General features: G+C 47.0%; 1 protein-coding gene across 2 annotated transcripts in view; it reads left to right on the top strand.

Moving 5' to 3' along the window:
* The window catches only part of PGM1 (phosphoglucomutase 1), a 28,509-nt gene continuing 17,374 nt past the window's right edge, over positions 1-11,135 (top strand). The window contains exon 1 of one of the 2 annotated variants that reach the window (XM_065673147.1): positions 1-321. In XM_065673147.1, the coding sequence (XP_065529219.1) occupies positions 76-321 (246 nt within the window). In that variant the 5' untranslated portion in view covers positions 1-75. Of the gene's footprint in view, positions 322-11,042; positions 11,062-11,135 lie in introns of those variants that run through there. The other variant, XM_065673149.1, reaches the window with a different exon arrangement.

The following is an 11,135-nucleotide window of genomic DNA, read 5'->3' as shown; positions in this document are numbered from 1 at the left end:
GGCCGGCTCCGGCGGTGGCTCCGGTTCCCCCCTCCGCCTCCCGCGGCCGCCCGGAACTACGAGCGGCGTTCGGCCATGGTGCAGATCGTGACCGTGAAGAGCAAACCCTACGGCGACCAGAAGCCCGGCACCAGCGGGCTGCGCAAGCGGGTGACCGTCTTCCAGAGCAATGCCCACTACACCGAGAACTTCATCCAGAGCATCCTGGACACGGTGCCGCCGGGAGAGCGGCAGGAGGCCACGCTGGTGGTGGGGGGGGACGGCCGCTTCTACATGAGGGACGCCATCCACCTCATCGTCCGCATCGCTGCTGCCAACGGGGTAAGTCGAGCGGGGGCAGCTGGCCTCAGCTTAATGGAGCTTTCTTTCGGGAAAGCGGCATCGTATCGGCCCGGGGGGGAGGCAGGGCGCCGCCGGACGGGCGGTGACAGGAGCTCGGTATCGTGTCTGGTTGTTAATGGGTGAATGACATGAGAGCTGGTGAGGCTCGGCGTGGGGACGGCTCGCCTTTCAGGCGCTAAAAATCACCTGGAAGTCTTTACCTCCCTTGGGTACGTGCAGCAGCTATTGCTTGTAGAATGAGCGAGTGCAGAGGTGGGGAAGTGCGTGCAGTTTCCCTGTTCCAGCTTTTTCTGTCTTCTGGCAATAGCTGTGTTTTCCAGCACACACAAGTGGCACAGCGTGTGGAGCACCGTGTCATCCCTGGCAGTGTTCAAGGCCAGGTTGGACGGGGCTTGGAGCAACCTGCTCTAGTGGAAGGTGTCCCTGCCTGTGGCAGGGGGTTGAAACTGGATAAGCTTTAAGATCCCTTCCAACCCAAACCATTCTAGGATTCTGTGATTTCATGATACCGGACTGGGTCTCACTGTTGGAGACTCCCATCCCTACATATTCATCTTGGGCTGATCAAGTGACAGGACCAAGAGGAGTCCAGCAGGGAGTGTGATGTAAGTGGGGGATCACTGTGGTGAAACTGAGTTTGCAATGGGAGGCTTCTCCCTACATTTGGTGTTTTTCCAAGGAAAAACATACCCTTCTCCTGGGACACCTGACTCATCCTCAGCAGCAGCAAACGTTCTTTCTCCTAGTCAAACAAGGAGAGTGGGCCTGGTGGTTAGGTTTGGACATTAGGGTAATAACCTAGCATTGCCTATTTCAGTTTCTCAGTAGCAGTCAGGTGCCTTTAGGTGTCTGCCTTCTTAAGAAAAAAGTAAAACTAGAGATCACTGCCTTCTAATGGCATAAAGAAACTGCCAGAGGGGAGACTGAGCTGAGCTCTTAGGCACAAGCTCTTCCCTGTGAGGGTGCTGAGGCGCTGGCACAGGGTGCCCAGAGAAGCTGTGGCTGCCCCATCCCTGGCAGTGCTCAAGGCCAGGTTGGACACAGGGGCTTGGAGCAAGCTGCTCCAGTGGAAGGGGTCCCTGCCCGTGGCAGGGGTTGGCGCTGCGTGAGCTTTAAAATCCCTTCCAGCTCAAACCAGTCTAGGATTCTGTGAAAGAAGGAAATAACGGTTTCTTTTTAAGCCACATAGAAATTCATCTTTTTTGATTTGTGGTAGTTGCTCAATTGTCAGTCCATTTCCCAGCATCCCAGCACCAGCCTTGCTGTGTGCTCCTATGGAAGTGATGGATAGCACAGCGTTCCTTGATGGGAAAAGCAGCAGGCACTGGTTTATTTATTTGTTCTCAGATGGGGTTGGAGCTGAAGTGTACAGTGTTTGTGCCTGACTGCACATGCAGACAGCACCTTGGATCCCTATGAATAAGCAGACTGGGAGTCTTGTTCCCTGGGATAAAGCTGTGGTTTGTGCGGGTTTTTGGATGTTCACCCAGGGCCTGGTGGGATGTGGCAGCCTTCCAGGCACTGAGGAGTTCTCAGTCATCTTCACCTCAGCTGAATCCCAGAAGTAAGCAAGGGCCTGAAGGTAAAACTGTGCTGGGGTCTGATTTAGGTGTCTTCTTGGAGGGGGTTGAGGACCAGTTACTGCTCAAGTACTCCACCCTGGTCAGGCAAACACTCGCGTACGTGCAGCACTACAGCACTGAGCTTTCTGTCACAGTTGCATAAGCAGATCCCAATGGATGTGCTTTCTAACAGACATTTGCCTTGTAGTAGTTTGTCTGTGTGAATTCAAAGTGCTAGGACAGAACTGGCTCGAAAGTCAGAAAAATGTTCTGGGAAGGCAAGAGAGGAAGCAGGAGGCAGAGGAAGAAAGCAGGTGAAAGAACACATGGGTGAAGAGCCAGGACACCAGTACCTGAAGTGAGAAGTTTTACTTTAAAAGCTTTTCATTCTGAATCATTAATTTATAAAACAAGATACTGGCCATGGCCTGAAACAGAATGGTAAGGCCATTTCAAGTAAAAATCTGGCAATATTACAGCGCTACCAGTCATCTACTGATGCAGGCTCTCTGTACCCTTGTCTCAGGACAGAAGTGGTGTTACAGGCTTGTCACACTGCTGTAGAGTGCCATGAAATTACCCCTTTTTCTTCCCTAGAGATTCAAAGAGAGCCGGGAGGTCAAAAGCACTGCAAAATTGTATATTTAAGTATCCCATTTAGAAAGGAAGAGGAAAAAGAGCTCGTAAGGGAGCGCTGAGAAGAGCAAATGTCCCCCACATTTTTCATTACATGCACTGCAGGTAAAGCCTAAGTAAGTAACCACAAGGAGGAACAGTGTGGTGATCTACAGGATACAGAGTCATTGAAAACCTGATACACAGCTGCTGGCTAAGTTTGACCAGCACTGGCTTGTATAAGTGCAAGTATTGCGTTGCCAAAATCAAGAATGTCAAAGCCATCAGGTCCCGAGAAATGAGGTGCCTGAAAGTAGTTTCTTTAGGGAATACAAAATGCTAATTTTGAATAAATTTCTATCTACTTGCTTTCCTATTTTGGAATGGTGAGGGAATGTTTGCTTTGTGGTTTTTCTCTGGAAGTAAAGTGTTAGTTCCCTGGTAGTTACCACAGTGTGGTTGAGTAAGAACCTATGAAAATCCTGTTTCTTTGTAATAAATATGAAGTAACTGGAAGTCATCTACCCTGCAAAGGGAAGGATGGACTGATTCTTTTAATGGGTCAGGAAGTGTACTGCAGAACACACGGTAACTTGCTCCAGGAGGCTGTGGTTTTGTCTGAGTGTTGGGGTTCTCCTGGTTGCAGCAGCCAGGTCTCAGAGAAAGACTCTGTAATGTCATGCTGAGAAACACTGAGTAATACAGCAAAAACTCCAGACGTGGCTGCACTGTTCTGTCTGGACACCTGAATCCACCCACAGTGCTGTTTTGTCTGTAGAGAAGTGATCATTACAATGCATGTGAGGAGGGTATATAGTTATAACTTGAATGCGGTAAAACTGAAAACAAGAAGGAAGGAGTAAGGAGATAATGAAGATAAGTTTGTGCTACAGTCTTCGTAACATAGCTCTTTTGATTCTTGATTGACAGGTACATTGCACCAGGCTATATTCACTCATCTAAAGTCAGCCAGCCACGCAACTGTGCCAACGCAAGTGCTGGAAAACTGTATTTCTGGTCCTAGGGATTAAAAGGTGATTGGATTGGTACTTTAAAATCATGTAGGTTTAAGATCTATTTGCATGGTCCTCTGGAGCCTGAGGACCACAGTTTGATTGTTAGTTTTACAACATGAAAGGAAAGGATGCTGAAGTGAATTTTAGTTTTGTCTGCATCTGGAATGGTTAATATGTGAGTAGTTGCATTTGACTAGCAACAACCCAATTTGTACTTGCATGATTAAAGAGTTTTTATCCTATTTATAAGCTTGCATTTGTATAAGTAAACTAAAAGGAAGGTTGTTGGATTTGATTCTCAGTTGGCAACCAGTGTATCCTACCTAGTTTGTTTTGTTCTGTTGCGCCAGGTTTCCTTGATGTTATTCCCAAATAGGGAGTCTGACTCTTTAATTACAGGAAGAAAAGCTTAAAAGCTCCTGTTGGAGGAGAATTGTGGCTGTATGATAGCTTTATGTGGCTGTACAATAGCGTTATGTCGAAAGCATACTAAAATTACAGAATGGAAGGTGTAAATCTAGCTCTGCTCATGCACCAGGTTGATTCAGTAACATTGTCACCTGCTAGTCACTGATTTACTGTGCCCCTGGTTCCTTCTTAAATAAATGGGTTTCAAAGTGCTGCAAAGTAGCTACATTAAAGCAAATAGCTTGAAGACGTTTTGAATGCCAGGCAGCGCTTTGCATGTTAAATACTAGCCTGGTTTTGTTTTACTGCTGCAGGACAAACAGTGCTCTCTACACCAGAAAGTTTTGGTTTCCTGGCTTGGCTGCCATTAACTTTTTTCTCTGCTCAGTTATTCCAGGGAACCCAGGCGTTTAAGCTCTGTTGCCTTGCTGGGCAGCTCTTTATTTGCCACTTTGTAGCTCTCCTCCCTTTTTGTTTGTGCTGTTCTGCCATAGCCTCCAGACCAGTGCCCATTCTGATGGTGCCACTGAGCCTGTAATAAGCAGTACAGTGTGGCACAGGCTTACAGAGCCGCGTTCTGCTCTCAGTTAGAGTGTGCTCACGTTCCCAGTCTCAGCATCCCAGCTGTGGAAGGGGCATAGTGGGATTTGTACATTTGTGATCTGCTTTAGGCCTGCTGATGGGAAGTATTTGTTACTGCTCTCTGAACCTTACTTGTTTTTCTTACCTAGTTTTTAAAGAAACCTGTTACTGATGTCCCTTCTTCTTGTTCCTATCTCTGCACAACACTGTGCAGTCAGCCTTAGCTTTGTTGTTTACAGACCTTAATCCATTCAGCAACTGGCATCATTATCCCAAAGAATAGTCTCCTTCAGTCCCCAGGGTCAGATCTTGCCTTTAAGTAAAAGCTCTTGGTATTAAAACCATCGAACTAAAGTGATCATAAAAAAAGTTCTTCCAAAAAGCAATCTCTGTGTGCCAGAACTTGATGCTATGGGCATTAAGAAAAACCTCAATTTCTGATCTTTCTCACCTTACTGGTTTTCTCAGAAGCAGAAGTGGAAATTGAGCTGTGCCATCTGAAGTAAGGAAATAGATACCAATTGTGCTATGAGCATTCCCATGCAGATATATCCTGGCTTCAGATTATGGTGAGTTTTAGAAGACAGCCATGCATGCAGCAGTTCTTGCAGCTTGGAGACTGCTTTAACACTACTTTAGCTTCTTTTTGCCTGTGAAGTTAATAGGCTTATATCAGTTTACAACTGAGGGTTATTAAGGCAGTGGTCAGGCCATCCAGTTACAATTCCTTTTTGGAATTTTAAACTCTACACTAATGAAACTCCAGCAGAAAGGAAGAGCTAAGGTGCTTTAGAGTTAATCTCTGCAAATCCAGCAGCCAGAGTTGAAATCCATACTAACAGGGGTTTAACTGTAATCTCCTGGAACAATGACGCCCTCTAACCAGAAGCCTCAGCGCTGACTGTGCTGGTAGGGCAGCAGGATGGGGTCTAATGCCTTCTCTTTGTCAAGGCAAAGTTTGGGATAGGTGAGCTGGACTGAATAGGTGCTACCCATATGTCTTGTGCCACGACTGAGCTGCACTAGGATCAAGAAATCCACTATGGTGGTCCTTGACAACCTGTTCTGGTTCTCTATGGGCTAGCCAATATATCGATTACTCTTTCAAATTATGAACTGGAACATATCTTAGAAATAGAGAAATAACATAGGATTTCAGTAAGAAGAAGCGCAAAGGTTGCATAGGCAGAAGTAAAGAAATATGAACGTAATACGTACATTTATAATTGTAGTGCAAGTTGGAGAATAACATACTAAGCAACAGATCTGATGAGTAACCACAAAGGTACCCAGGAAAACAAATGTCATTACTAGATTTTCAAGTAAGGTTGTTGTAAGTAAGAAACCCAGGAAATAAAGTGTCACCAGGAATCTGATCTGGGATCCTAGCCCTCAGAGAGGATGCAATCTGCTTGGGGGAGACTCCAGCAGGAATGACCTGAGGTTGGGCAGATGGGGCCAGTGAGGAAGGAATGAATTTAGCTTAGAGATGGGGAAGCATGCTGGCAGACTGCAGATGTCTGCAATGATGCTGCAGGGAGGAAGGTAACAAAGTGTTCTCTGGCTTGATGGGGAGTAGGGCAAGAATTAAAATTGCAACAGCGAAGGTTTAGGTTAGACATTAGAGAGCATTTTGGAAGCTTAAGGCTAATGAAAGGAGTGAGTTGCCTGGGGATGTCATTGAGCCTCTGTCTGGAAAAACCTCTAATGAGGATGGTTTGGGCTGGGCTGACCCTGCCTTGGGCAGGGGCTGAGTGACCTTTCTACAGCCCTTCCAGCCCTCTTTCCTGCTAATGTACTTGAGCCACTTTTTACTCCTGGGCCACAGACAAAGCTTCTCTAGCACATTCATGTCTGTGAGAAAACACTCAGGTATGTCTCCTCCTCTCCTTTATGTGCACTTTTCTTGTCTCTGTATAGCCACTTTGCCATCACATATACGTACTGTGGGTTCCATACAGCAGTTTGGCTCTGTACACCTCAGACCAGAGCTTCTATCCCTGATTCTACAAGGTGTAACCAGATAAATCTGTGCACCTCACATTAGCATCAGGCTGAGCCAGTCAGTGTCCTCCCTCTGCTCCACAGCACAGTCTGCATTTTGTAGTTCTTGAGTGTTTGGGTTCGGGTGCTGGTTTTTCTAGGAGGGTCTAGGGTCAGGGGCTATCTCTCAGCAGGCTGGGGCCAGAAATCCTGGACCATTCCTGGGTTTGCTCAAGGACTATGTGGAATCCCTCTCAAGTCCACGCTGCAGGGGCAGAACAGCAAATGCCCTGGCAGTTCAAGGTAAAATGGGTGTGCTTTGAGCAGCTGACCTTTGAACAGAGTGTTTCTCAATCATGGGTGCTGGTGTGTACTTCTCTCAAGGCAAAGGGAGGATCAGCCTCTACCAGTGTGACAAACCTGGAGCCCACTGCTCACCTACAGCAACCTTGCAGATGGTGGTTTCACTCCCAGCTCTGCAGAGCCCTTTCATGCCACCCATCTAGCTTGTGTCTTAACTTTAACTAGGGTGCAATGTAGGTGTAGAACAGTGTCACTTAATCCTGGAGTGATTCCTATGTATGTGGTTGCTCTTATGTGCCCCTGTGCTTTCGAGATGGTACCACATATTTTGCCTTTCTGTCATCTCTACAGCAACTTCAAACCCTAGCTTTGAATTAATTCTTATGGAAGCAGGGTTTTGCAGTTGGAGCAGCACTCCTTGTATGGCTAATAGGTTTGCAGTTGGTCTACTTGTTTTGCTTTGGCTCCACTTGTCTTGGCATTACAAATGTCACACACAGCAAGTGGCTGCTTGGACCAAAGGCAGAAAGTGCCTCTTTCTGGCAGCTCAGCAGCAGGTTCCTTAGGGCTCTTGGCACCCTCTTACGGTGAGTATGCAGGCAGCAGTGCAGGGACTGTCCTGTGGGCAAAAGTTGAATGTGATTTCTGTCTTAAAGAACAGTCACAAAATATGTGTAAAATACCCAGTTCTACTCTATTTGTTCCCTGGGATTTCATGCTGTGTTCCTTTCTGACTAGTCACAGAAAAAGAGCATAAAGAGATAATGCCTATCACCAGTTGATTGCTGTCAGAAAAAATCCCGTGGAGCTGGAAAAGGAGGGTTGCAGCTAAACTCAACTCCACAGTAGGTAGGGCACACTGGCTTTATCAGCCCACTGAATGTGGGAGAGAAGAGGAATGGGAAGAAGCTGAAAGGAAAGGAGAAGGGCTGCTGATGATGGAGAGGGCATCCTGGACTTTGGAGAAGCCTGACCCAAGGAGTGTTTTCAGGGGATGAGAAGAGAGAATTACTGTTCAGACTGGCTTTTGCACAGGGAGTTTCCCCCCAAATCCTTGGCTTGCCTGAATATCAAAATGAAGCACTGTAGCTTGGAGTAAGGCTGTGCTAAGGATGAGTTAGCATCAGCATGTGAAGCCAGGAGAGCCTGGCTGCCTGGCCCCAGGCTTAGGGAAGGCTCCAGAGAGCCATAGGCCACAGTGCAATGAGGGAAGGTGGCAGAGCTCACACAGGGGGAGAGCAGATGGGGCAATGATCCATGGTATGGAGCCAAGGGAGGAGCTGCAGTGCTTTACTGAAGTTTAAGTCTTCTCTAAATAGTCTTGTCTTTAAAACATGAAATTCAACAGCTAGTTCATAGTTTTAATTTTGTTCTTGCGTGTCTGAAGCACAAGACAGTAAAAGGGGACCTAAGCTAGCAAATGTCACCTGCCTGTGGCAGATGGGCTGTTTGGAGGGGAAACACCCTCACCAGCCTCTGACTGCCACGAGGAATAAGAGACCCAGGAAATACGACCACAGGGAAAAGTTAAGGAGATTGGGGTTGTTTACTGTAGCAAAGGGAGGGCATGCAGAGTGTGTATAATAAAGGACTTTTTTAATGTGTGAGAAGCTGTCAGAAGAGGACTGTGATCAATTTGTTTTCTGTGACAGCTCAGGAGGACTTAAACCACAGCAAGGAAGATGCACAGCAGATTGTAGAAGGACTCTTCTAACTGCTAGGTTAACTATGCACTGGCATGGCTTCCTGGAGAGAAAGATGTCAGCAACAAGTCATATCAACTTTCTGGAGGATGCTCTAGGAGTATTTGATCCTGCATCACTTCTGGAGGGAGCTAGTGAAATGCTGAATTCCTTTCCAGCCTGTAAATGGTCTGTAATGATCAGTCACCCAAGCAAAGCCTCCCAGATCACAGATCATAGAGTCACAGGATTATAGAATGGTTTGTGCTGGAAAGAACTTCAAGAACATTCAGTTCCAACCCCATACCACGGATAGGGACACCTTCCACTAGATCAGGTTGCTCCTGCATCCAACCTGGCCTTTGACACTGCCAGCGATGGGGCAGCCACAGCTTCTCTGGGCAAGAGAAGTTGTGGAAGTCCAATGACCAGCACCTTCCTCCCCAGCTTTATTTACCTTGATTCCTCTGTCCAGTACATGTACACTTAATTAAACAAATTCCTAACCCTCCAAAGGCCTTTTCCCTAGCAGGAAGTCCATGTGCATCTCCTCTGTGTAGCCATGGAAGTTGGTAGGTGGCCTGTGCTTTCCTCCTGTCACTTAATGCCGGGGCAGTAAGTTATCTTGCTGGGAATAAGAAGGGAAAGAGCTTGCTCAGGCCTTTCCTGCCAGGCGGCTGTCCGGTGTGAGGCTTATTTTGAGAGCTGGATTTTGTTTTCTCTGCCACTAGAGGGAAACCTGTGCCTTTGCTTGGAAACAAAAGGGCTTCTCAGTCTCAGGATGCTGAGCTTGTAGGGATGTCTAAGTACAAACCGAGCCAAACCCAGGACATTGCATATCCCAGGCAATCTCGCTGCTGCTGTAAAATATACGTTGTCATACCTCAGTGTGGTTTGGTGGGGAAAAGAGAGGAATTAAGGAATCTAATTCTGAGCCCATGCAACATAAATTGCTCCTGGGGCTCTGAGAAAAGGGGTTCTGGATGGATCAGGCAGCTTGGTTCATGTGTGGTGTGTTCCAGTCAGCATCCTGCAGCATCCCAGCTTTTGCCTAAGCCAGTGCTTGCCTCATGGGCTGTAGTGGGGCAGCAGCCTTTGGGGTTCCCACAGATGCCTCAAATAGCTTTGCTTTCTGAGAGCAAACCTGAATGAAATGCTTCTTCCTTAGGAATTAATTTGCCACAATTCAGCTGTGTACACATCTCCTTTTCCCCCCTCCTTTTTACTAATAGGACAAACTGAGTCATTACCAAGTGTATGTTCTTTAATTGCTCCAGCAATGTCTATAAATTGCTTCCAGCAGCTCAGGCAGAGGAGTCCAAGTGTTACTGAAGATGTTTGGAGGAAACTCTGATGTCAGTCTAGCACTCAGACTTACCTTCCCCATGTTTAGGAAGGCGATGCTTCGTAAAAGTTTCTTGGTGTATGAGTCTCTTCTGTATGTGTTGAGGCTGCTCCAAAGCAAATAGCTTTATCAGATGTAGTAGTTTTTTGTGTTTTTGATAACTCTGGGTGCTTGTACTGCCCTTGGTGAGACTTGTGTGAGCATTCAGTTGAAGCCACTGATCATGGCTTTTTAGCTACTCTGGGTTTTTCTTGGTCATATGAAGATTTATCCACTATTCATCATGGATAATACCCCTGTGTCTGAGTGGGAGCCCATGGCGAAGCCAGGTTGTTGGAGCAGGAGTTGTATGAGCACACTGTAGGTAACAGATCTGTTGCCTTCCATTTTAAGAGTGACCTTTAACTCACCAGACTTAGCAAAATGCCTCGGGCCGGGTGCTGCGGTGCCCACTGGAGGCTCACCTCACGGGTGCAGTGTGACACTGGCCCTGGCCAGCGGCTTGGCACTGCCCTGCAGCTCTGCCTGGCTGGTGGTGACCGTGCCAGGGCAGCGGGCAGTGCATCTGAGCTGAGGGCTGAGCTGCTTTCCTTCCCTGACACCCCTGTCCTAAGGGAGAACAGGATGGATTGATAGTGCTGGGCTCCGGTGGGTGATAGCACAGACGGACAAGGAGCTGTGCCTGCGGAAGCCAGAAGATGATAAAGGAGACAAAACTCCTTTCCCAGTGAGGGATGGCAGTGTGGAAGTGTGTATTCTCCGTGACATTGATCCTCCACAACAAGTGCAAGAAAACGTCTTCAGTTACAGAAACCACATTCAGCTGGAGGTTCAGGGAGTTATTTTTGGAAGCTCAACGACTTCCCTGAACTTCTGTTTAATAGGTGGGCCATTGCTGGTGTCAAGATTGATTTTTGTATTGTGGCATAATTGGCTTTTTAAATGCGTTTGTGTGGAAAAAGAACATGGAAGACGCTCCTCTGCCTCTGTTGACTGTGCCAACAGCTCCCTACAATGACCAGAAACCAGGAACCAGTGGATTACGGAAGAAGACCTTTTATTTTGAATCCAAGATGAACTATTTGCAGAATTTTATCCAGAGTATATTTTATTCCATAGACCTAAGAGATCGACAAGGATCTTCTATGGTAGTTGGAGGTGATGGGAGATACCTTAATAAGTCCGCAGTGGAACTGATAGTCCAAATGGCTGCTGCCAACGGGGTTGGTAAATGTTAAATGCCTAAATTCCTATAGTTGTGTAGCTGATAAATGCAGAAAACCATAGTAAATTAGTC

The sequence above is a fragment of the Lathamus discolor genome, chromosome 3, assembly GCF_037157495.1.
Source record: "Lathamus discolor isolate bLatDis1 chromosome 3, bLatDis1.hap1, whole genome shotgun sequence".
Classification (NCBI taxonomy): Eukaryota; Metazoa; Chordata; class Aves; order Psittaciformes; family Psittacidae; genus Lathamus; species Lathamus discolor.
Note: the sequence above shows the minus strand (reverse complement) of the source record. Positions and strands in the feature narration are given on the sequence as shown.